At 37.0% G+C, this 27639-nt stretch overlaps 1 protein-coding gene across 5 annotated transcripts in view; it reads left to right on the top strand.

Moving 5' to 3' along the window:
* The window catches only part of LOC131430228 (GTPase-activating protein skywalker), a 184636-nt gene that overhangs the window by 136382 nt on the left and 20615 nt on the right, over window positions 1–27639 (top strand). For all 5 annotated transcript variants that reach the window (XM_058595002.1, XM_058595001.1, XM_058595003.1 and 2 more), the window contains one exon: window positions 5755–5959. In XM_058595002.1, coding sequence (XP_058450985.1) covers window positions 5755–5959 — 205 coding nt within the window. The remainder of the gene's footprint in view (window positions 1–5754; window positions 5960–27639) is intronic.

Here is a 27639-nt window from a genome sequence, read left to right as displayed (position 1 = left end):
AAATTATAATACTCACATCTCTAAACTAGTTCAGTAGTGAAATACAATTACATAAATTGAAAAAAGTTTGCAGGTTTGATTTCTGGGTCTCTGGGAGCATTTTTTGGAAAATTTGCGAATTAGCGTTTTTGCAGTTTCATTCATCTTCTAAATCTTTTTTTCGTTGGATTAAAATGAACAGAACTAATTCCACACATTTTTTCCTGATATCAGATTGAATATTGCGATAAAATACGTAAAAGTACGTCTGCTTTGCGATTCATGCTGAACTGTAAAGATGTAGTAGCTATTCCATACGAACTCCTAATGCTCTAATGAGTGGAAAAGGAAAAGTAAAAGTTCACGTTCGTGCTAATGAAAATTAAATGTAATTCATGAAAAATCACCTGTTTGTTTGCCTTTCTCATATAGCAGGGCTATACAATCACTGTGAAAACCGACTTTTGAACCGAAGCCCGGAGGGTCGAATGTCATATACCATTCGACTCAGCTCGACGAACTGAGCAAATGTGTGTGTGTGTGTATGTGACAAATAATCTCACACGATTTTCTCAGAGTTGGCTGAATCGGTTTTCACAAACTCAGATTCAAATCAAAGGTCTTATGGTCCCGTAGATCGCTATTGACTTTTGTCTTAATTCGACTGCCGGTTCCGGAATTACAAGGCAATATGTGCAAATCTATGAGAAAATGCGCACTCAATTTATCTGCCAACTAGACCTTGTTAGTTAGTGGGCATATAAATCCACTTTGTGACTACATACTAGTACATCATGATTCAAATTAAAGCTCTCAGTGTTTTAACAGATTCTGTGGAATTTCATCCAGATCCGACTTCTGGTTCCGAAATTATAGGGGAATGAGTATGAAAATTTTTAAACTGTCATACAAAACGATGCCTAGCACACAGCGTGATTTGTTCAATTTTATATAGTGTGCAGCGTTGCCACATTTAAATCAATATTAACTTGACATAACTAAAAAACAAATTGAAAAGGTGGTGATAGTTTATACCAAAGAATTTTTTTTATTTTATTCAAGATGGAAAAAAAATCTTGACAGAACCTTTGTGATGTTTTTTTTAAATATAAGTAATATGAGAAAGGCATCATTACACCACTAAGTGGATTGAGAAAGGTTTTTTTTCTAGCGATCAGAACGGTTTAAATCAAGATTACTTTTTGATAAGGTTGAACACATTTTCATATGCACTTTTTTGTTCGGAATACGAGATCTTGTATTTCTCATCGTTTCTTGCTTGTGATTGTAATTTCCTTGCTTGCTACCAAACGAATGTCCGTGTAGAATTTGATTGCTCCCTTTAAAATTTATTGCTCAACGTACTAAAAACAGGATGCACAAACTATTTGGTCTAGAATTAAGTTCTAAGTGATTGCTTCCTGAGTAATTGTGGCAAACTGATGACATATTTTTCAATCAAAGTATTGCTCATAATAAATTTATAATGTTTTTTTTAGCAATTCGTGAAATATGGAACAATACAGTTCTCGTTTATCGAAACTAAGAAGACACCAATCCAATGTTTGAATCGTGTTCTGATAAAATCCAACGAAACTGGTGGTAGTCGGATGGTATCCAGTCTGGACTATATGGCGAATGAAGCAAAATTTCTCCCCCATTTTTATAAAATTTGTTTTTTGATCGGAGTTGAAACATGCGATCGTTCGTTGCCCTAACAATAAATCAGATTCGAGCCTGATGCGTATTCTGAACGCGTTATCCCTAATGACCGCTCTAAACAATTTTTTGGTTCGATGAAATGGTCCTTAGGTGGTTCAACTTGTGGAATGCCGTTCGTAATATACGATAACAGTTTCTACGTTTTCGAAGGAGTTCTAAGGAGTGTACTGCCTAAAATCAGCTTCACGCAATCAAATTGATCGAACTTTTAATCCGTTGGATAAAATTAATTGAAATTTTCCATGAAAAAAGTTGAAAAAGTAGTTCGTGAAAAAGTTTTGCTCTATCTATCGCATCGCACCATCTGAAAAAACCTGTTTTAATCCACCTAGTGGTGTAATGATGCCTTTCTCATATCAATCATACTATCATATATAATACTGCGATTCTTGAAAGAATAACCGAAATCGGTTTGTTTGACCGTCTACTGATGAAAACTATCAATTGGAAAAGATTTGAGGTCGATTTAGAAATTTTTTAAGGTCTTTCCCCATTTTCAGTGATGGTATACAATTTTTAACCCACTTTACCCTATATTTCCGGATCCGGAAGTCGGATCCGCATGAAATTCAGGAATTACGTATGGGACTACAGGACCTTTCATTTGAATCTTAGTTTGTGAAAATCGGTCGCGCCATCTATGAGAAAAGTTGGAACACATATTTTCTTTTTTTGCACATTTTACCCCATAACTCCCGAACCGGAAGTCGGATACAAACAATATTCAGGAATTTTGTATGGGACTTCATGACCTTTCATTTGAACTTAATTTTTTGAAAATCGGTTTCATCAGCCATCTCTGAGAAAAGTTAGTGCACTTATTTTCACTATTTTTTGCACACTTTACCCCATAATTCCGAAACCGGAAGTCGGATCCAAATAATATTCAGGAATTTTATATGGGACTTCAAGACCTTTTATTTGAACCTAAGTTTGTAAAAATCGGTTCAGCCATCTCTGAGAAAAGTTAGTGCACTTATTTTCACTATTTTTTGCACATTTTACCCCATAATTCCGGAACCGGAAGTCAGATCCAAATAATATTCAGGAATTTTGTATGGGACCACAAGACCTTTCATTTGAATCTAAGTTTGTGAAAATCGGTTCAGCCATCTCCGAGAAAAGTTAGTGCAAAAAAACGTTACATACACACATACGCACATACACACACACATACACACACACACACACACATACACACACAGACATTTTGCGTACTCGACGAACTGAGTCGAATGGTATATGACACTCGGCCCTCCGGGCCTCGGTTCAAAAGTCGGTTTTCACAGTGATTGCATAACCTTTCTATATGAGAAAGGCAAAAAGTGTGGAATCGCGAATTCCACGATTTTTGGTGACACAAAACTGTTCAAAGAACGCCTGACTGTTGATCGGAAGCGAAGATCCTTGAAAAATGCCGTCAGATCAACGAGAACAAACACCTCATTTTGAGATGTGGCTGAAAAGTTGATTGTGAACAAGACTTTCACGCAGAATACCTAAACTCGAACTGGACTACGTATGTATAAGGTTCAGATGACGAGAAACAGAATACGATAGCAAAAACCCGAGGTAGAAAATTATAGAAACCACGTTGCTGTGAGTGTGATAAGTGAGACGGTCCCGAGAACTATCGGACACAAAAGATATCAAAGTTCGCCAAGAAGTTCTTTGTTTGACAAGCGATTTGTAAGTGAACTTTTCGTTATCGCAAGCACCATGAATAGATTGGTGTATTTGGAGCCTCTCCCTAAAGGCTCATAATGGTCCGACGATTTTCTGACTGGATTTTGCATCATGCCACAACACGAGTGGTATAAGGCGAATGATATTACGAATGAAAAACTCTCATACACTCCAGAATTTCACCCCAAAGAAAAAATACTGCACCATTATAAAGGAGCAGCTTCTAAAAAATCTCGTATTCAGATATAATGGCGAAAAAAATTGAATGAATAATGCCGAATTGAACTTTTATTGTTTCGTTTTACTCTCTGATGATAATCGGATAAAAACTCGAATTTTGATAATGAATTTTGTGCGTGCGAATTTTTTTTTCACAATACATTTACATAGAGCTTAGTCCGGAAGTAGACTAAATGAGGCTGCATATAATGACCAGGATGTCGAAATTTTCAACCGCGAACAGCTTGCCTACTTAAAGTTAGGAATTTTATTTGCTGTAAGATTCTACTTACAATCTTTAGAAAACAGCCAATGTTGAAAATAAAAACCGGTTTTCTTCGCTGTCGTTGAAAGCATATTCAAAAAATGACATATCCGCTCAGTTAGTATCTTTTACTGTACAATAAAGCAAAGAAAATTGACAATTTTTTCTAGTGTTTCATTGAGTGTCCTCGCTAAACTGAAGTACGATTCGTGTTTTCTACGTGAAATAATTATATTATTTGGTCTAGGTAATGCAGTCCAAAGTTTAACTTTTACGTCTGAATGCAGGTCAAAGTTTTAATTAATAATTAATTTGAAGGATGAAAACCGGTCGGGCTTTTATTTTATCAGCAATCGATAAATACCTAATTTTTATACTGATGGAACTTTTGTTCGAGTTATATAGACGATTGTATCTAAACTAAATTCAAAATGAGAATGATTACAGTGAAAAGTTTTACAGAATATTTGACTGTCTTCATTCAATTTTTAAAACATTTCTTATACATAAAAGAATAGCATGGAATTTGCTAGAAATTCGCAAAGACTTTCCATGGTAACCTCATAAAACGGTATCATTCTCACTCCAAGGTAGATTAAGTACGATTTTTTTGTTGCTTCAGAAACATTTACTATGGAATCGGTGTCTTATATTTCTGTGAATATTTTTACTAAATACTCTACTGTTTTTTTGCCTTTCTCATATAGAAAGGTTATGCAATCACTGTGAAACCCGACTTTGGAACCGAGGCGCGGAGGGCCGAATTTCATATACCATTCGACTCAGTTCGTCGAGTACGCAAAATGTCTGTGTGTGTATGTATATATATATATATGAGTGTGTGTGTGTGTGTGTGCGTATGTGTGTATGTAACGTTTTTTTGCACTAATTTTTGTCGTAGATGGCTGGACCGATTTTCACAAACTTAGATTGAAATGAAAGGTCTTGTGGTCCCATACAAAATTTCTTAATATTATTTGGATCCGACTTCCGGTTCCGGAATTATGTGGTAAAAATTGTGAAAATAAGTGCACTAACTTTTCTATGAGATGGCTGAACCGATTTTCACAAACTTAGATTCAAATGACAGGTCTTGTGGTCCCATACAAAATTCCTGAATATTATTTGGATCCGACTTTCGGTTCCAGAGTTATGGGGTAAAATGTGCAAAAATATAAAAACATGTGTTCTAACTTTTCTCCTAGATGGCTGGACCAATTTTCACAAACTTAGGTTCAAATGAAAGGTCCTGTGGTCTCATACGTAATTCCGGAATTTCATCCGGATCCGGAAATATAGGGTAAAGTGTGCTAAAAATTTCTTCATTCAGCAATCGCTAACTGATAAACTGTTTTGGTACACGAAAAAACTAAAGCGTTGTTTTTTAATCCGAAGCTACAGACTGCTTGCGATGTAAAAAACAATTTCAGGGATTTCGATCAATAGTAACTGATTGTTTCAACATTGTATTTATCCGCTCGTAAGTAGGTCAAACTTCTGAATGACTTGAAACAACTTCGATGGACGACAACTCACTTGATTTACGGGATATGATCGACCGAATAGTAGATTTCCGAAACACTCAATCTGGGGTTGCGTTTCTTCAGCTTCGCCTCACACCCGACGCACGCGAATTCTTGTCGATTATTCACATCCAGCGACTACTCTGACGAAATCTGTTACCCCGTATGCGACGACCTTTTTCAGTTTGTCTACCGAGTATCGAGTAGGCAATTCTCTTTTTTGGCATAAGGACTGAAAATATGTATATGAAAATACTTAAAATTCTTCAAAAATATTTTTATCAACAAAAATCACTATAGTCAACAGAAGTCACAGAAACAAAAATCAAACATCTATTCAACATTCGTTAATATTTGCAGGTCTTCGGAACGACGGAACTACCGGAGAAACCGATAATGCTACCGCCCTTCGTCGATTCCACCCACTGCCTTCCCTACCACCTAACGCGGAAGGGACGGGCGGTGGCCGATCGAGTCGTCAGCGTTCTCGGGTACGCCTGTCCGGATATCACATACAGTCCGACGCTGTATCCGATTACAGCGATCTTGCTACATTTCATGTCCGGTAAGTAAGAACAATCAGTAATCCGCTATCCGTTTTTATTGTCAACAACTATGAACAACTTAACTTTGTTATATTAGTTTTGAATGATATACCGGTTTCGAAAATCTATTTTTATTTTGCAGCCAAATTGTGTGCGCGAATCTTTTTGCTCAAGTGTGGTCCGATAGCAATCATATTTGTTCGATTTATTTTAGTATCTACGACGTAAACGGCACGAAAAATTGGGAAGAGCTTTTGAGCAAATGTTTGTTGTTACAATTTGCGCCTCAGCGGTGTAAAAATCGCACCCACACGTATATTTGACTAATCTAATTAGGTGGTTTATCGTAATGGCAACAGCTACCACCATACTGGAAACAAAGTGAGCAAAATTAAACGGAATTGTTTTCTAACAGATTGTGGCTTTTTTGGTTGAAATTAATTTCAGGTGTTTGTGTTGTTTCTAGTAAACGTCGATTTGCGATTTGAGAACCAACCAACATTAGAAAAATCACATTAAATTAAGCATTTACGTGATTTGTTTTTATTCTGATTCTTGGTGCACGGTGAAAAACATTGTTAAAACTTTTAAATGGAAAGATTAGGCAATTATTAATCCCCGTTCGAAATTCTGAAACGAAGTACTCCCTTGTCAGGAGAAGCTTCCCCTAAATTACCTTGCATATTAAACGCACGAAGATATAGCCTGATTGAACACAAGAAATCGAACATGTTCGGAATATCTCGAGTTGTAATAAAAATAACCGGAAATATGATCAGTTAATTATGATTCAATTTTCAGCAATATGTGATAAATATCTCAAACGTCTGGAATCAAGGATGAAATTCATCACTCTGTGATCATGGCGCAAATGAAACCGCCCTCAATATCAGGCGATTAAAAACTGTATCTTACACTCTTCAACTGGTTCTTTCACATGATACCATGCTCAAATCTATTCAAGAACGATTGTTTCCTATCGGCTGATCGAATTTGAGCTCCGTTCGCAATAGTATTCAACAGCCGAAACTTTGCTTTTAGTTCAAACTTATTTAACATTGAAAAAATTAATCAAATTCTATTCCAAACTCTTAGATATGTTCTACATTTGAAATGCCTATATCAGTATATGCAGTGCAGTCTACTGGTCGGGAAATGTTTTTACTCTCGTTAGTGCCGCCTTTTTTACGATAAACGTGTATTGACGCAGTATTTGAAGAGAGCTTTTTCGTTCGGTTAGCGTGCTGCGACCGGGCAAACACTATTAACCATCGTTTAACAGATACCAACAAAGAAACCAGTCGGAATATTCACATCGAACGCCATTGCATTGGCGCTGATAAAGTTACAATTGTTATTTAGAAGCCACATTGTCTTCTATTTAAGAGAGAGCTCTTGTCTGTTCGTCGTGTTGGTGCTGGTGTCTACTGTCGTGAAATGAAGCTAGAGCAGTCATATTCACTCACTGTGTTCCAAGCAAAAATCTGCGCGATTCTATGTGGAATACAATCGACACTTTAGCAGAGAATCTGTGGTAAACGAATTAATTTTTGTTCCGACAGTCAGGCAGCCTTAAAAGCACTCAGTTCGAATGATTCACGGTCGAATCTAGTGATCGCATGTCGAACTCAAATTGAAGACCTCAGCATTTCAATTGCTGTTTACTCTTTATGGGTATCCGGCCATTCTGGTATTACTGGAAATGAATGGTCTGATGAGCTGGCTAGAGCTGGTGCAACGAATGATTTCGTTGGTCCTGAACCAGCTTTACCACTTTCAACTAGTTGGATAAACTTGCGCTCAGACAAAAGCATTTTTACCAGATTTGAATCTGAAAATGTCAAAGTGTCTACTGCATTTTTTTAAGCATCATTGCAGTATTCTGATCAGAGCTCTGACTGGACATTGCAAAGTCAATTATCACAGGGCTACTATTCAGCGTGCTGAATATTATTCGTGTGATTGGTGTGAATGCGATTACGGCTTCATATCATCTGGAATGTAACTTCATATAATCTGATATGTAACGGCTTCATATCATCTGATGATGCAACTACGTATCCGGGTTTTTGGTTCTCCATACATGGTTGAGTCAGTGTATGCGGAGCTAAAATTAAAGGATATTCTATCGTAATTCGTAATTCCCTTCCATGTTCCTTCCAGCTACGGTAAGGCACAAATCTCCAAATAACTAGGGGATTGTGCCATTTGAGCCAATAAGTTCTGATTCCTGATAGATCATGAAAAAGATAAGAAAAAAAGTCTAAGCTATGTAAGAGAATATTATTTCGCCGAGGAAGTCATAATTATAAGTTATAAAGTACGTTCGGCACGACAGTAAAGATGTTGCACTTCTTTTTTTTCTTGGAACAAATATTCTGAAATTCGTTCCAATCGTGTCTTTAAAATTGCCTTTGTATAGAGCAGAATTGGTAAGTGGTGAAGGTAGGACACTTTAAACTGCTATGAACTGATGAGTCGGAGGCGAAACGTGTATGAACATAGAAAAGATTTACATACATTTTGAAACAAACGGTTACACTGTATCAAAAAACCTTCAATGTTTGTAGCAATGGTGATAAGTATTGATGACGGATAATTTGCTGCTTATCACATGAATAATTTTGATCATGAGATCATGAAACATCGTCATGATTATTATCATTATTATTGTCCAAAAAAGTCATTTTTGTTCGTGTGTAATCTCCTACAATCAGACATAGACATAATAAAAATGCCAGTTTCGGTGAAGTGTCATCTGAGCTGAACATATGACCCCGTTGTTCCGTTCCACTTGAAATACTGGTGCAAGCCTTTGTACTCTATAATTACTTTTGCATATTTGCTTTAATATTGATGAAGTAATTGTGACTGTCTGCTGCAGCAGCGTAGCGAATTTGTGGCCTTATACTTGAATGGACTCAGCAAATATGAACGCTATTGGCAGCTATTTTTACGGTGCTAATTAATATAATCTCGCTGCCTCAGACTGGAAAGCGACGTCATTTCGGCGACGAGAAACATTCGATCTGAGCTTGTTTGAATTAATACTCATCGCTGTTCGTTGATTTCCGTCCGTACGGGAAACGGACTTTGCTTCAGCTGCGGATCCGAGCAGCAGTTCCAATAATGAAGCTTTGACATCCACTTTCCTAATGGAAAGTAACCATAAACTGTCGGAAGATACGGAGAAATCGGTGAAGTCAGAAACCACAACAAGAAGGTATCCGATGTACCGAAACAGCTCTAGAAGCTCAATAAACAGAACATCTAAAATGTTATTTGTTTACCTTATATAAACATGTTGTCAGATCGGAATGCCAATATCGAACAACAAGCGCTATGTGATACAGAAGACAATATCGGGTCGCGAAATGCGATACCGGCGTTCAACTCCAGAAATCGATAAATAATAAACTAACAATTTTAATCGAGTTCCACGCCTCGCGAGTAAACACAAGCTCACACATGCTCACTTTTCCACGATTTCCTGTACTGAAACGTGCGGAAAGTTCCGACCCGCACTAGTATTAGTGTCAGTAATAGTGTAGTAAAAGAAAATTACACAACATTTCTGGTTCTGGGCGGATTTCATGCAACGTGCATTTCACACGGGAACTATTGAAAATGTTATGATTCCATTCTGGAAGTTGTACCCCGGTAGGGGACGGCTATGTCACTTGATGTTGATTTGTTGGTGGATTGCCGGTCGTTTGGAACCAGTAAATAGGAATGCAAAATATTAAACACAAACTCGTGAGGGTTAGATCGAAGGCGTTTGATTAGATAAGCCCCGCCATCGTGTGGAGGACTCTGTCACATGCAGGGGGTTAATAAAGTTATTTACTTCCAGCTGTTTATTGGAATTGTCTACAGACGAACGATGATGACGATTACTTTTTTACTGAGCAGTAGTTTTCTTTATCCACAAACGTGAATCGTGCTCATAAAAAGGAAACTGTTTTCCGGGCTTTATTGTATTTGATAATACAGTGTGTGAGTAATATGGTCCCGCTGTGTGCCTTCAGACAGCTGAGATTCCATTCACAGTAGACCATGGAGACAAAAGATTTATTCAATATTTTTGTTTAAAAGCCCCGACCTGGAAGGATTCTTAGTGTCAGTAGGATCCATAGTACTAGCCATGCAATGATTCTGTACACTAAGAATCGGCTGCGAAGTCTGTTGAAACAGAAAGGCCAAATTCCACAAAAGGAATGTAATGCCAGGACTTTGCTTTTGTTTAAAATATATTGTGTATTTTTTAATTTTACAGTATAAAGTCAAGTTATTGTCCATATTCTATATTTCATGGTACAGAAACAAAAAAAGACATGAAATTTCCTTCTACAGTATGCCGATGCACGTTTGAGGATAAAAAAATCAAAATGTCGGACATATTGATTTGGTTCAAAAGTTGAACGCTGATCAAATTGATCAGGAGACTCAAGAACGTGAACCTCCGATACAGCAGTGATTGGGAAGAGAAGATTCCCGATGATCTCTCACAAATTGCAATTCCTCTTAGGAACGTCGTGCTCGAGATAAAAGGCGGGTGAGTAATGTCAGAGACATAACTGGATGTCGTGAATACGAAAACAACTGACATGTTCCTTAACACTTCCGAATATCAATTGTATGAATTATGCACGCATTCCCCTTTTTCACATTTTTCGCAAAAACAAAGAAAGCTTCACTTGATCTCGAGTACTGTGAATTTCACACAGCGAAAAGTGCACAAATCTAAGCAAACTATTCTTGATTTGCAGTAAACTGAGGATATTTCCCTACGATTTGCGAACAACAAATCCTATTAGTTCTTTAGAAAACTTTTAGAGCCATTAGAACGGCTGATATTGTGCAATGCTCTCCACCGTTGTTTTTTTTCCCAATGCTAATGACTGGCAGCTGTGACGTAATCGCTCTTGTCGAAAGCGTGCAGACGACACAAAACACATCTGCTCGCAGTGGCGATTGAATCCAAACTGATTGAATTTTTGTTAAGAGATTTCCTTTTATGTGATTTCGTTTGTAGCTTTTTCACTAATGGGCGGTCCTAACGGCTATAGAAATAGCCGCATACAGAATTTTAATGTCGATTATTTCATTTCGGATTTGCATATTTTATTGAAAGAAACTATCAATATGCTGTAGGGATTCGTTTCCAGCATTCAGAAGAGTCAAATTGCGTAATTCTCTACGACATTAAACTCTGGAACATTTTTCGCAAAAAAAGGCTTCACTTGATCTCGATTACTGTGAATTTCACACAGCGAAAAGTGCACAAATCTAAGCAAACTGTTCTTGATTTGCAGTAAACTGAGGATATTTCCCTACGATTTGCGAACAACAAATCCTATTAGTTCTTTAGAAAACTTTTAGAGCCATTAGAACGGCTGATATTGTGCAATGCTCTCCACCGTTGTTTTTTTTTCCCAATGCTAATGACTGGCAGCTGTGACGTAATCGCTCTTGTCGAAAGCGTGCAGACGACACAAAACACATCTGCTCGCAGTGGCGATTGAATCCAAACTGATTGAATTTTTGTTAAGAGATTTCCTTTTATGTGATTTCGTTTGTAGCTTTTTCACTAATGGGCGGTCCTAACGGCGATAAAAATAGCCGCATACAGAATTTTATTGTCGATTATTTCATTTCGGATTTGCATAATTTATTGAAAGAAATTATCAATATGCTGTAGGGATTCGGTTCTAGCATTCACAAGGACCAAATTGAGGAACTCAATTTGGTCCGTCGCTGCTGGTTGATGATTCCACTCCAACGACGTCTGCTTCCATCGAACGCACGAAAAGAAATGATCGATTTTCGCATTTTTTTTTTTTTTTGCATAAATATCTGTTTATTAATCTTATTTTTGTGTATTACATCAACATTTTACAGTACAAGTGTTTTGACCCTTTGGCCTTTCATCTTTGTTGTTCATACGATTCGTTATTAATATTAGGTGTTTTAGTTACTCTTGTTTTACATACTAATGTTTAATCATAATATTTATTTTAATTATTTATAAAATGTCTACCTACTTATAACTATCCCTAACCTAATACGTACTTCCTTCGAATTGGGCTCTCCGAGACTAATCATTGTGCTTGCGGAGAAGGTTATCGGGATATTGATCATGTCGTTTGGACATGCGTGGAGTATCGTGATGTCAGATCTCAACTAATAAATTCTTTGCGTACCCAAGGTAAACTATCCAATATCCCAGTTCGAGACATTCTTGCTTGTCGTGACCTTTCATACATGAAACTTATTTATCATTTCATAAAGAAAATTGGAGTTTCAATTTAATAAAGGCCCCTTTTAAGACTTAGTTCTGATCCCAGCTGCGTCCATGAGTTCAACCAATAGCTAAATTAGAATAAAAATTATGTAATGATACAAACAAACTCGAAACAGTTTATGAAATTATCAACAAAATGTCTGAAAATAACAGCTTATTTTATAATTTATAGAAGTTAATCGTTTGGTTCAAATAATATTTCCGAGTAGATTTCATAATTAATGACGAGTTACCTAAGATGATATTTAAGCTATAAGAGAATATTTTTTAATAAATTCAAAACGTTGTGACTATGTTAGAATTAAATTAGGATAAGAATATTATGTAAAAGTGATGCTACGGCGAAGAAAAACTTATGTAAACTGCCTTAAGAAATAAACGTATTTATGGAAAAAAAAAACCTAATACGTACAAATTTTGAATTATTTGTATTTCAGAGATTGAGCACCTCTCTTCAAATTTCGTGCAGTATTGTTCGAATTTTTGTTCTAGTATATCCAGGGAGGCAATCTCATGTACTTCACTAGTCCTTGTCCAAGGGGGTAGATTTAGAATCATCTTTAAGATCTTACTTTGAATGCGCTGGAGCCTAAGTTTGTGTGTTCGTGCACAGCCCCGCCAAACAGGGACTGCGTATTCAATTGCGGGGTAGATGATTTGTTTATAGACAGCCATCTGATTCTTCAGGCACAGTTTAGGTGTTCTACAAATCAGCGGATACAGAGACCTAATGAGTATGCTGCATTTTTGAACGATTTTGTCAACATGTGACCTGAATATCAGATGTCTGTCAAAGGTGAGTCCTAGATAGATAACTTCATCGGACCATTGAATGACCTCATCACCGAATCGTATTCTGCATTCGTCTGATGGAACAAGTTTTGGAGATCTTGAATGTGGAAACAAGATGACCTGAGTTTTTGCTGCATTGATCACAATTTTCCAGCTTGTAAAATATTCCGTTAAAGCGTCCAGACCTGTCTGTAGTTTATTCTTCAGAGCATTAATGACACGACCTTTGTAAAGAATGGCAGTATCATCAGCAAATTGTGACAGAACACCACCAGCTGGAAGAGGTGGGATGTCTGATGTGAAAATGTTGTATAGAATGGGACCTAGGATACTTCCCTGGGGTACACCAGCAGGAATAGTAAATCTTTCTGAAAGTGCATTATTCAGAGAAACCTGGAATGCTCTATCTGCAAGATAATTTTTGATAATTTTAATAAGATACATGGGAAAATTATACCGATGCAGTTTGAACACCAGTCCATCGTGCCACACATTATCGAATGCCTTTTCAATATCCAATATTGCCATGGCAGTCGTTTTGGACACTGATTTGTTTTGCTGGATGACGTTGTTAGCCCTTGTGAGTTGGTGGATGGTGGATCTTCCTTTCCGGAACCCAAACTGTTCTTCCAGAAATATATCCTGTTCATCTGCGAAAGCAAGAATTCGCCTTTGTATTGACTTTTCAAACAGCTTGGATAGGGCAGAGAGTAAGCTGATGGGCCGATAGCTCTTGGAAAAGGAAGGATCTTTCCCCGGTTTCAAAACTGGGATAACTTTAGCTAACTTCCACATTGAAGGGAAGTAACCAAGCTCCCAGCACCTGTTAAAAATTTTAGCTAAGAAGACAAATGAGCGAATACTCAAATGTTTCAGCTCAATGTTGAATGTGTTGTCGAAACCGGGGGCCTTCATATTTTTGGATTTTTTCACAAAAGCCATCAGCTCATTCGCAGTGACTCTACTTTCCTCAGGAACCAAGCTGTCTGATTGGTCAACCTCAGCTACGCTATCAGCAACGGTTCTTTCATATGGACTAACAATGTTAAGTCCTAAATTGTGAGAACACACAAACTGCTGGCCTAGCGCATTTGCCTTCTCTACTGGTGTGATTAAAGGTATTCCTTCAGCTGCGTCCTGGGGTGACATCAGAGGAGGAATAGGCTTCGGTTTTTTCTTAAGCACCTTCGTTAAGGACCTTTCCTGGATTATCCTAGTTAAGTTGTTATAAGTAGTCTTCCTATCTAGGATGCCAGTTCGTTGATACTGCCTCCGGTAGATATTCCGAAGTCGGATGAGTTTCTTGGTGACACTGTCGATTTGAAGAGAGGAACTCGGCATATGTTGTACTGCAACCGTCCTATCACGAGCGACTGTGATTGAATGCTGGAAGGAAGATAGGGCTGCATCGATTTCCATCGGGGAATCAAGTGGCAGATCGATATTAATAAGTTGGTCGGCGATTTGTTGAAATTGGACCCAATCGGTGCGATAATAGTTCCTCCGAGGTTGAATAGGCACTGTTTCTGGTGAAGATCCCAACGTCAATATTACTGGAAAGTGATCCGAAGAGAGCTCGTAAAAGACAACCGGAGAGCTTTCTATGGCAATGTTGCTGATGAATATATCCAAAATGGAATGAACCCGATCTGGAAAGTCGCGTTGGTTGATCCGGTGCGAAGATGTTGTATTGTCCAGCTTCGTAATCTTCGGCAAGTACGAATCCGTTTCGATTCTGTCTTCTGTTTCCCCACAGCTCATGCCGTGCGTTCAGGTCCCCAGCAATGATGAATTTGTTCTGTCGTCGAGTGAGCATAGCCAGATCTCGCTTCAATGATGCACACGTACCATCTCGAAGATTGGTTTGTTTGGGGCAGTACGCTGCAATGATGATGATGTCCCATCGTCGTTGTAATCTCAATTCCGATGGCTTCTATGAGTTGCAATTTAAAGGCTGACAGAAGCCTGTGCTGAATGGATCGTTTAATGGCAATGGCAACTCCCCCTCCTCTGGTAGTTGCCCTGTCGAGCCTGTGAATCCTGTAATTGGAAATAAAAATAGAAATTTCAGGTTTAAGATGAGTTTCAGTTAAAATAGCAATATCGGCATTCTTCTCTTGAAGAAAGTCGGACAATTCAGCAGTTTTGCTCCTGAGTGAGCAAGCATTCCAATTTACTATAACCAACTCATTATATTGCATATTCGATGATGAATTTGCCTAAGGCGTTGATTTGATCTAACCGCGTTCTGCAGTTTCGTAGTTTTGTTGTCATTGTTTCAAAAATGACGATCAGTTGTTCAGCAGAGAATAAATCACCAGAGTCATCCTTTGCTTGTGGTTGATTATTGCCCCATCCAGGAGGGATTCTTGAGGAAGATTCTTTTTGAGATCCAGAGGCTGAAGTCTTTGGATTGCTGCGAGGAAGTGGCGGCAAATTCGGAATATCCCTCTTCGGTGGGAGCCGTGGGAAATTAATTTCATCCTTCTGTGGAACATTCTTGTGCGTTGATTGTTTACGGGATGCCTGTTGTCGAATTTTTGTGAACTCAGCACGTTTGGGACACGATTTGCTAGTAGATGGATGGTCGCCATCACAGTTCACACATTTTACAGCGATGTCATCTAGTAGGCAATCGTTGGTATTGTGTGGTTCGGCACATTTCCCGCACCGACTTTTCATGTGGCAATTCCTCGCTCCATGGCCGTAGTTCAAACAGTTCGTGCACTGTGTGACATCCCGATGTACCGGTTTATACTTTTGCCATTCGATGATTATGTGAAATAACGATTTAATCGTTTTCAGTTGACTCATGGTGATGGAGCCCTTCTCCAGGTACAGTTGATCTCTAAACTTTTTGTCCGTATTATGTCGCTTCATTTTGAACACCATCAAAGGCTTTAGTCCAGCCTCCGACAGTGCCTGCTTTAGTTCGGCTTCCATCATGTCGGGTAGTCCTCGAAGTACAACCTTCATAGGTTTGTTGGCGGCAATATCGTGTGTGAAGTATTCCGCTTTTGTCTGCTTCAGATAACATTCCACTCCTTTGTAGTGGTTCAAAGCCGGAACAGTTATTTTGTAGCCTTCAGTACATAAACGGATTGTTGCCTGTAGTCCTTTGCTGTCAGTGTGTTGAAATCCGAGCGTAGAGTTGGTGGGAAGCCCTTCAGGTAGAAAGGCGGCATTTTTTCCTTCTTCGGCAGTTCCTCTTCGACATCAACTGGCAGATCAGCATATTGGTTTTTACTCAGCAAACGGTCGTTTACCTGTACATCACTTGGCTTCAGACGCTTAGCATCCTTTGGATCCTTCTCGGATCTATGGCGGTTTTTACCCATAGCTTGGGTAGGTAGACAACTGCGAATAAAAAATAAAACAAAATCGAAATTAGTCGTAGTAGGTTATTCGTCTATCCACATCGAGTGTTAGATGACGAATGATCGATTTTCGACCACGGTTCCCCTTTTATACGCATTCAGTTGAAGATATGTGCCTGACTACCTCAAAATCGTCGTCTTTGCGCGAAAAACCCAAGCGAAAGTAAGGTGTTTTCCGCGTTGTTTTCAAATTTTAAGAAAACTTAATTTTTGAGTTGTTTGTGGTTATCGCACACTGTTCAAAATATTATCCTGAATTCCTGATCATATTTTTGATGAAATGGTGAAAGAATTATGTTGCTACCATTAATACAAGTCGAGATATTCACGATTAAGTTCTGCCCATTCTTCCATATGGCTAATTTTGAAAAGGCGCCCCATAGTAAAGTAAGTCGTATTCACGACAAAAAACTAAATCAAATCCCAAACATTCGGTAATCAAAGCGTTTCTTTCATCAAAAATTTTATTTAGGTCTATTCGCATACAAGCTTTACGTGGCCGATTGAGTCTATTTTTTTGGTTGCCAAAATATTTTTTTATTTCATGGATCTCGTTGTCACTCTCTTTCTTAGGGGCGAGGAGCTCCCATTTCCATCCAACGAGGATTGAGGGTCACTCTGTTCGTGGCTCGTCTTATCATCCATTGCCACATCGTCGGTGTTGTTGGGAAAAGTATTGTTGTTTGTGGGTAGGTTCCGTTTGCTTCTCGTTTTCCTTATTTTCCGCAGTCTTAAGGTCGATGTTAATTTCTGTAGATGCCCCTTGCTGTACATTGGCTGCAGTTGCTATAGTTTGTTACAAGATGAAAGCATTTTTGGAACAAAAGTACTGGATTGACTAGTTACCGGTGCTAAAAGGTTATTTCTTAACATTCACAAAATGTAAACCTACTTTTAACGTTTATTTTATAACTGCATTAGCATCTCGAACATTTAAAGATTACCAACAAACTTCCTATTACTGAAATAACACAGGCGTCCGCCTTGTCGGAATGAAAAGTGTGATGCTAAAAGGTTGTTTTTGATAATTTTTATTTTAAAGCTGTTATTAAAACCTACAGATTGATGGCTCTTCCATCCGTGCCTTTTGAAAAATGAAGAAGTTACAGCTAAAACAATTTACGGATATATTCGAAATTTCAAGTTCTCGTTGAAACTCTGATTTTTTTTTATTTAACTTTTTCGGATTATTTTGTAATTATTGAGAAAAAAATCAAAAATTTGTTTCAGTGTATATTTTTTTAGAGTGCCCAATCGATTCCCTACAACTTCTTCCTGAACGGCATTTTTGTACAATTAACGGTTTCCGAGTTACAACGATTGGAAAAAGACAATTTTTGTGAAATGCAAAAATACATACACCCTTTTTAACAATCAGTCGTGAGTCGGATTGCCATCAGTGCAAAACTTATGGTTTGCCATACAGAAGCCATGTGCAAAGTTTCATCCAAATCGGAGAAGGTCGAGTCTGATGATCTGCTAAGCAGTTCTGGAATTGCTTAGTAGCTAACTCCTAATCTGTTTTCCCCGTTAGATACTGATCATATTTAAAACTAACTCAAGACGACTCTACATCTTAACATAGACTAAAACACAAATCGTTGAAAGTCAATCAAAGGTTTGAGCACCTTTAATATATAGTGCTTGAGATCACACAATCGTCACTGCTGTTATCACACATTGCAGGGTTGTTACGGTCGCGCGGATTTGGCGCGTTTTCTGACCTAGTTTTGATGCAGTAGCGCAGACTTCTCGCAGATTGTTTTTATTAGGCTGAGGAAATGGAAGTCCAATATTTTTACAAGAACATACAAAAAAATTCGGATTGTCTGATTTAGGTTAAATATGAACAATTTTGTTATATAATATGTTGACATTTTAAGCTGTCCGTAGTTGCACTTCGTGATTGACCAAAATAGTGAAAACGCACTGTTAACCCACAAACGGCGCTTGGGAGAAACAAATCATTCATCATATGTTGAAAATAACGTCGATCATTACCAAAAGCTGTACTACTAATGCATGAAAGGAATGTTAGTCCGAAACACTTTGTTTCCAGAGATTGCGAGTTTTTTTCTTAATCTATGAGTTTCACGAGAAAGTAAGGAAATCCGGATATGCTTCGGTAAACAATACGATCTCATGTAAAAAACAATTAATTAACGAAATTCGTAAAATTTTAGACAGTCGGCTGTCGGGGATACTACCACTTACTCATATATAATTTTTTTTGCTTTTGTCGTTGATACGACTTTTCAAAATTTACCTTCCTCGTTGTATTTTACACCACAAGATAATTTTTTCTCCACGCTATCGCAACTATGAACAGAAATTTATGATACAATTTTAAGTAATATAAAGTACCCATAAATAACTCTAAGTTGTAGTTACATCAGTAAATAAATTATTGAAGAACTTTTTTATTATTTTCTCCGACTGAAATTATTGTAATTCGTACCGTGTGTATTTCTGCAGGTTAACAATTTTTTTCTTTATTTTATCCTGTCGTACTAATTTTGTGCCTTTCTCATATAGAAAGGTTATCCAATCACTTGAAAAGCCGACTAGTGAAAATTGGCCAAATGTCATATACCATTCGACTCAGTTCATCGAGCTGAGCTATGTGTGTGTGTGTGTGTGTATGTGTGTGTGTATGTGTCAAATAATCTCACTAGGTTTTCTCGGAAATGGCTTGACCGATTTTGGCAAACTTAGATTCAAATGAAAGGTCTTCCGGTCCCATACGGAATTGCTGAATTTCATTCAGATCCGACTTCCGGTTCCGGAGTTATAGGGTAAAAAATGTTATAAACTGGACTCTAAACCGTTATTCCCAATCTTAGGGTCAATTGCAAGGTCTTATGGTCCTACCAAAAATTACTGCATATTTTCGGATGCAACAAACATTTAAATCGTAATTAAGAGTGCGTACTAGTAGAGTTTGTACGTCATGTTAGTTGGTGGCCGTACGAACCGACTTTGATTATACCGGTTCTCGGGTTCCGGTGCCGGAAGTGCATATAATAGTGAACCCACTTCGTTTGCTTAAGGATGACCTACGTAATCAAAGCACTGTTTTTTTTCTGTATGTTATACACAAACAATCTCTTTCAAAATCGAAGAGAAAAATTTTGAATAGAATACCACAATATTATATACATGAGAAAGGCATCATTACACCACTAGGTGCATTAAAACAGGTTTTATTTATTTATTTATTTGAGAGCAGAGAAAAGCCCGGTAGACATGAAATTTGGCAATCTCTCTCTCCAGCAGGCATAAAACCTCCTCATCATTTGTATCAACAGATTACAATGATCCAACAGGTTCATTTAGGCTTAACACTACAATTAAAACTAACAATTAAAACTGAATTTATAACACTACAACTAGTTGATGACACCAAGCATAACAGGTCAGTAATAGTGCTCTTACTTAAAAGGTGAGAGAGAGGAGCAAAGTGGTTAGGTAAATGGAATACAAGGGTTGGGGGAGGGGGTGCTAAACGAGCGTAAACGAACGACGGGGATAGAATCAGCATGTAGATCTAATTAGTTATCTAAAAGATGGTGGAAGACAGAAAAAAGGACGAGGTTAGAATCGGCATATAGATCTAGTTAGTTATTTAAAAAAAATGGATAGTGGAAGACAGAAAAAAAGGAAAAGGACGACCGGGTTCAAATGAAGATGATAGAGAGACGGTATGGAGGTTGAACAAAAATAAAATATTAACGGTTCCAGACAAATTCATAAAACTTTATTCTAGTGTTGCCATCCGATGATCATGTACACGATAATATGTAATACTAGTATACAATCAACTGCACGTACACATCATAATTTTAATTTTACTAACCACCAGTAAAAAAAAATCTCATGTTAAGATTTACTCAGACAAAATAACGCGTATTTCCCGCATAATTCACATCATCTTTCACTAGTCCCTAGTATCAAAACAGCTTGTTTAGTACGAAGTTTTGTGGGCTCGGTTAGTGTCAATTGACATTCAAGGAGTTATATACCTTTCTCTTGGTCGAAAACATTAAAATTTTGTGTTGCATAATATCAAAGAACATACTCTCTAAAATGTATTCCCAAATTTTGATGAAGATTGGAGTAATAGAACTCAAATTATCCCGATCCCTAGCGCTATATGTAGTTGTGTAGCTAAGTTGATTTAGAATTTCAAATGCGATAATCTCTGTCACGACAAGTTCGATACAAAAAAATATGAATCGAATAATTCCAATTTCTCATGTGTTACCTAATTTATATAACTGATTGCTAAGATATTGTTCCGTTGGATTCATTGGTTTTCGGGATATCAAGTTAAACGTACGAAAATCATTTGGAACAAAATTCTACAGTCTGTCTCAACCAACAAAAGCTGTACGGTGAACGCTAAAATTATTATTTATTTCGATTTTCAGGGTTTTAAACTAGATCAGCAAAACTTTCTAACCCGTTGTACGTGTTTGAGAAAATATGGAATTTATTCTATTTCCGTCTCCCAAAACGATAAAGTTGATAAAACCTTTTTTTTTATATTTTATCAAGATTATCGTTTTGGCCTTGCAATGATTTTGTACGCTAAGAATCGGCTGCGAAGTCTGTGGAGACAGAAAAGCCAAATTCCACAAAAGGAATGTAATGCCAAGACTTTTTTTTTATAAAACCTTAATCAAAATATCTCTGCTGACGAGCAATAGACGGAGAAAATAAATCGAGTTAAAAACGGCTTCCCGTTTTACAACCGAGCTCCAGAATATTTATTAAAAAGATCAAATCAGATCAATTGTATAATGTACCTAACAAAAAAAGGAAATGCTTACCGAGCAAGAGGATCAGGGTTTCATTCGAATAGATTATATATAATACAATCGAATAGATACTAGATTTAGTACAGATTAGTTATGTCTGACAAACGTTAAACGTTAGTATTTTATTGTATGATTTATGAATGAATTTCTGTTCACAAACAACTTCATGTGCATTTTGCGCAATTCAGTTCTGAGTTTAGATCGATAATCGCTAGTTTTTCTGTTCAGAGATTCGCGCGGGTTTCACGCGTTTTGTATCTCGAGACAACCCTGGATGTCTCAGAAATGCATGAACCGCTCAGATCTTGATCTGCTCTCGATTTTTTTTGATCGACTTTGGGATTTGAAAAAACTTGAAAAAAATTGAATTCAGTTGGGAATTTAATATTTATGAAAAGTAGCTCCCAATATTATTCGGGTTTTTGTTTCGTATGAGATTTTTTTTTCAAACTGGCACATGGTTAATTGGTACATCTCCCTCAACCATGTTCGAGCTAACTCACATTTTGCAAAGGGTCTTTTTTTAAGATGTCGAAACATTCGAACGGTAGCGCTTTCTCTATATTTCTGAAAAAAAATGTTTAAAATTAAGGCTAGCCTTAAATAATACGGTTATGGGGTTTAATGGTATAGCCATCTCATTAGTAGAATCACCACTTTTTTCGTAATACTTTGCGTCAGGTTATAATATAATCCGATACAGTATCTTCGATTCGCATATAAGTCACGAAAAAGTTTGAGCTCATGAATCGAGTAGATATATCAGCTCTCACTCATGCTAATGGTTTTTGGTATATGAGATAAATGTTGGAGCTACGATGAATGAGATGTACTGTAAATAATCTATAGGAGTCATCAACAGTTGAAGTCCAAGCTTAATGCTTTTAAGTCCGCGCGTATGAGGAAAAAATTCCATTAACAAATTACGATGATAAATCTCGAAAACTTTACTCGGGAACTCAATCAACCACTTTGCATATCAACCAAACCCTGCGCGATCTGTTCGCCGTGGGTAACTTTCATAGATCCCGCACAGCAGGAAATGGAAGCCAGCAATTCGAACCCACACTTTGTTTACATTTACTCGGTTCTTCAATGTTTTTTTTTTCTCAGACCGTGAATACCAGTTATCGGCGCAAATTTATTGTCAAAAGTTTTAGCCTCTCCCCAGACAGGCGGCATTAGTATTCGCCCCAAGCGCGATACCAGGCCAGAAGGATGATTAATGACCAGACCCTGGTATCTGCGGTGACCTTCGCGCGGAAAGTCAACTACCAACGCCACACGGAAAACCGTGCGTTCCCAGTCGGACGATTTTCAGCTATCAAGCGTCCCCATCGAGCTCAAGATGATTGGATCTAATCCAAATTCTTCGGACATTTATTATGGCAAATAACAAATTTTTAATTTGTTCGTTTGGATTGTGCTTGCCAAACCGCCGGTCTATATTTCGTGTTTGAGCTGTTCAGTGCATGGACAAGTAAATTTTTCCACGCCCGAATACGACTTCATTATTTCAACATATGATTTGCGAGCTCGGGTGGGGCAGAGGATATTTATAACAAAAAAATTAATAAATCTCAACCAACCGAGTCAGATGGTCCGCCCCTCTCGAGGGAAACGATAAATTTTTTGGCGATCCATGTGCAAAATTGATGGCACGTAAAAGGGTTGTGACAGGGTCGCAAAACATCAGTATAATAACTGTCTATGGTGTTTGGACAGAAACACAATTTATTTTGATTTTCGTTTTTGGTTTTGATTTAGAGCGTGATTTTCAGAAGATAGAAATCATATTGAGCAATGCAAACAATTTCAAGTGAACATCTTCTCGTTAATCATAGCTAGAAGCGTCATGTCCTAGTTGTACTGTATTTCAGAAGAAACCTTTTCAATTACACGGTGGACAGCTTCAGTAAATGACGGTCCGAAGATTATCACCCCTAGGCAAAAACTCCATCGTCGTAGCAAATCCACGAGGACCAGTTGTGCTAGAAGAGAAATTAGATTCAAATGAATGCAAGCAAGCGATGGATTCTCACGGTGAAATAAATTGAATTAGTGAATAAATCAAATGCCTAATTTGAGTTTCGGGGGTTCGGCGAATTGCTTTATTCAATTGCTCTACCTTTTGAAATATTCTGATCAGAGTGAGTGCATATAAATTGGAAGTTGTACCAACAGTGTGTAGAAGTAAATTTTATTCACATTCAACATTTACGTTTACAAACACACACACACACTTACTTCCGATTTTAGTCTCAAAGTTCGAAGAAATCTTGCAATTTTACGTTCTATAAAATGCACATTAAGGAGCATCGTATTTCACACAAATTTATATTCGGGAACATGTAAAATTGTGTGATTTGAAAATTACTTGAGTTTAAATTGAATGAAATAAAAAACAAAAGATCGATAGCAACAGCGCGGCTTGAACCGAGAAACAACCGAATTCCACAAAATTAGATTCAAACGAAAGTTATTATGGTCCCATACACAGATAAAAATATTCGGTGAATTTACATTTATTTTCATGCACATATTTGGAGCAGGTAATTGAATGGAATGTTACATTACAAAACTAAGCGTTTTATTCAAATATTAATTTTAAATTGAAAATAAATGTTTCAAGATTATTTTGCGCTTTTTCTCTTTCGAACAAAGAAAGGCAAGGCAAAAGCTTTAACACTCGAATAATCAGTTCATTGAATTCTGCAATGTTTCCTCAGATATGATTTTCACAAGTTTGAAGTCAAATGAATGCTTGAATTCTTCAATTTTATCGGTGACCAATTTTTGCTTCCGATAACACACTGTTAAGTGGCAAAAACTTCAAAACGTTTTCAAAAGTGACGCTGCAATAAACGAAAAAAAAAAATCTAAACTGAGCTCAAAACCAAATCTAAACTCAGCTCAATACTTTTTCGATTCATAGGTATTTTAGTTGCAGACTGAAAATAGCGATTTTAGTTTTACCGGACCCCGGATGTACTGGAAATAGATCCAAAATCAGTAAAATCGAAATGAGTTGATTAGGTCATCAATTATTAAAATCTGAAAATTACAGATATCGCATTTTTCCCGTTCATTGCATGAACATTTTTAAATTCATGAATCAGACAAAAACGATTTATCGCACCATAATACTTTTGATTTGAAAAGTTCAATCTATCCATATCTGATAAATTTATGATAGTCTCATTTCATAGTATTTTGATTACGGATTTTGATCGAAATTTGCAATGTAGAGTTTACAGCACCCGACCCGCATTATGAGACATTCCATTTGAATCATTTTTTCTGTGAGTCAACCTAGGTAGATATCAAACAATCAAACCTGAATGAAAGTTCAATTTTGTTGGTTTTTGAACATTACTTTCGGGGCTTCTGGCTGCGAATATCGCAAACAAATGTGACTAATAAGCAATTGGTTGATCATCAATCATAAAAACTAGCTATTCGAAGCGATATTATATACACTTCTTCTGATTTTTTACTACGAAAATCGATTCAGCCATATCCGAGAAAAATTAAATGCACATTTTAATTAAATATACCCGCCAATAGACACACATATACGTACAGATAATTCACTACTTCAACTGAACGAGCAATCTGATTCGAATGTTATTTGAAAGTCGACCTTGGTACGAAGAAGAAAAAACTGAAAAACTATCATTCATTAGTTAATTTCCTCAGATTCTATAAGGTAGTTTTGTTTCACTGAATTTAGTCATTTCCGTTCATTTACAACTATTCTTCAGTACCAAAAAAAAGCTTGCTCATAGTTCTAAAATAGCCCCTTTGTCATTCATAAACCGGTTGGAAGGAAACGACGAAAGAGGTGGAGAGCGATAGATTATTTTTGCAGCAACACTTACACTAGGTTATATGATGCCAATATAACCTTCCAACCTCAGTTGGTTCTCATGCCGCGATGCAATCGTAGCGTATGTAGGCAACTCAAAACTTCACGGTTCGGAACCAGTCGCTTAACTCTGCGCATGACTTTTTTATGGCAAATAAAATCGCCTAAAGGTATGCAATTTCATATTACTTCACGCAAGTTATTTTTGGATTTGAACGGTAAAGCCTTTCCCCCCAAAAAATGAGTAATAACAGCTGAAAAGTCGTACTAAATTTGTAACAAATTTTGATATAATATTGATATTTACATGTCAAGGTTTGTAACAATTTTGCTATCACCTAGGTTAAATTGAGTTATTATTTTTGATATTTTAACTATTAACGAGGCCAAAATTATGACTAATTTAGATAGAAAAAACAAAACAACCCCAGATACAATTTTGTTCTCTCTTGTTGATCGGGATTGCAAGGAACCGTTTCAAAATCACGAAGATCAAAATGTGGCTTAAATCGCTAGGTATCATTTTATTTTGCTTTTTTATCTGTGTTTTGAATGCATACTATTTCTAGAACGTTGTGTAAAAATTTCAAGTCGATTACAGCAAAATTGACGAAATATTCTCATAGCTGTCGAATTTTCATACATATCCAACCCGAGCGCTCTATTGTTACCTGATAGATGTTTCACCTTCTGTATGAGGTCTAAACATGCTCTCTAGTTCTATTTATATAAATTTCAACGGAAGTACAAACGCCCTTATACGTTTTAAAAATCATAACTACTGCTCTTTTCTAAATTTTGAACAGTAATTTTGTACATATTTTACGACGCAGCACTAGAGATTTTTTTAAAGTTGGGTAATAATTCTTTTTCACAACAATAAAATGGTGGAATTTTATTACAAAAAATCGCGTATTCCACTTCAAAGAGTCCCCAAAAAGTGAAAACAGATATTCCCTCCCCGTGTTACGTGAGGAAAACTATTATCTAACTAATGAACTTTCACTATTCTTTACGTTTCGTCTTCGACTCGGCAGTGCAAAGCTGTTCAAATTGAACTACTTAGTGCAAATTTAAACAATTCAACTTGCGCAACACTTTTTTATGTTGCGCCGAAGCGCAATGTATTTTCTGACGTCCCGAAGGAAACGAATAGGTGACTGAACTGGCCGATCACAGATTTTGGTTATTTAGAAGTTTGACAAAAAGCCGTTTTTGTGTTACGGGCACACAACCGTTTTCTTTACTATTCTTTACGTTTCGTCTACGACTCGATTTTATGATATCAGATAATCCAGTCATTTTCGTATTTTTGATTATTTCTTCCTGGAAATATAACATCATAATATTCATCGTACGATACTTTGATGCACCATTGATAATAATAAAAAGCTTTTGACTGTGTCGTCACAAAAAGTTCGGAAAAATATATTGTTTAGGGTTAGAATTTGATTGCAAAAAAGTAGATCAAAAATGAAATCACCATATAGACGCATTTTGCGCCAAATTGTAATCGAAGTTGGCCGCATCCTCTCAGATTTCAATGGAACATAAAGTCGTACATATAAACTGTCTGAAAAAGCCGCTTTGTATATTTACTTTGGTTTTCCAAAATTAATCTAGATTAATTTTTGAAAATGATCAAATTTTTTAACCCAATTTATTCATGGATGTGTGTGTGTTTAAACCATCCAAGCCTCACTGTCTGGCAGCAGTTTAAAGAAAAATTATGTTTCCATGTGCTTTGTTTATACATGCAAATAACTTTAGTCCAGGACTAAGGGAGGTGTTGACTCAATCGAATTCCGATGACCTATTTCGTATACAGAGCACATCTTGTTCCGAAATCACCAATTCCTTCGACCAGCCCCACCTAAATGAGTTGTTTGCATCAAATGGATTTAAACAGTCGTGAATACGACTTACTTTACTATGGGGCACCTTTTCAAAATTTACTCTGTACAAGAACGGGCAGAACTTAATCGCAAATATCTCTTGATGTACTGAACCCAACAACATAATTCTTTCTACAAGTTATCGGAAATATGTTCAGGAATTTGTGATTAAATTTTCAACAGCGTTAGAAAACCATAAATAATTGAAAAACAAAGTTTTCTTCAACTTTTGGAAATAATGAGGAAAATTTATCACGCTTGCTTGACTTTTTCGCACTCGGACGACTGTTTAGAGATAGTTAAGCACATATCAGTTCCGATCATCTACTGGACGAGTATAAAAGGTAAACTTTGATTGAAAATCGTTCATTTCTTCTAGTGCTTCAGACAGAACTGAATGTCGAGATGAGGTTCTCCCACCAACATCAGTAGAAACAAGCCAAGTATTAGGTGTACAACTTTGCTTCCGCCGTTTTTTTTTCCAAAATTTAAAGCATTATTTCGAAAAAGTGCTTACAGATGTATTATTCAAAGTATTGTCCGTCGCTAACGACAACTTTCTCCCATCTTTCCGGAAATTTTCGGATCCCAGCTCGAAAAAAGGAGTCCTTTTTTGACGCTATCCATGCAGCAATCCATTTTTC

Source organism: Malaya genurostris, chromosome 2 (genome assembly GCF_030247185.1).
Source record: "Malaya genurostris strain Urasoe2022 chromosome 2, Malgen_1.1, whole genome shotgun sequence".
In the NCBI taxonomy this organism is placed as follows: domain Eukaryota; kingdom Metazoa; phylum Arthropoda; class Insecta; order Diptera; family Culicidae; genus Malaya; species Malaya genurostris.
The sequence above is the reverse complement of the archived record's forward strand: the minus strand, read 5'-3'. Positions and strand labels throughout refer to the sequence as shown.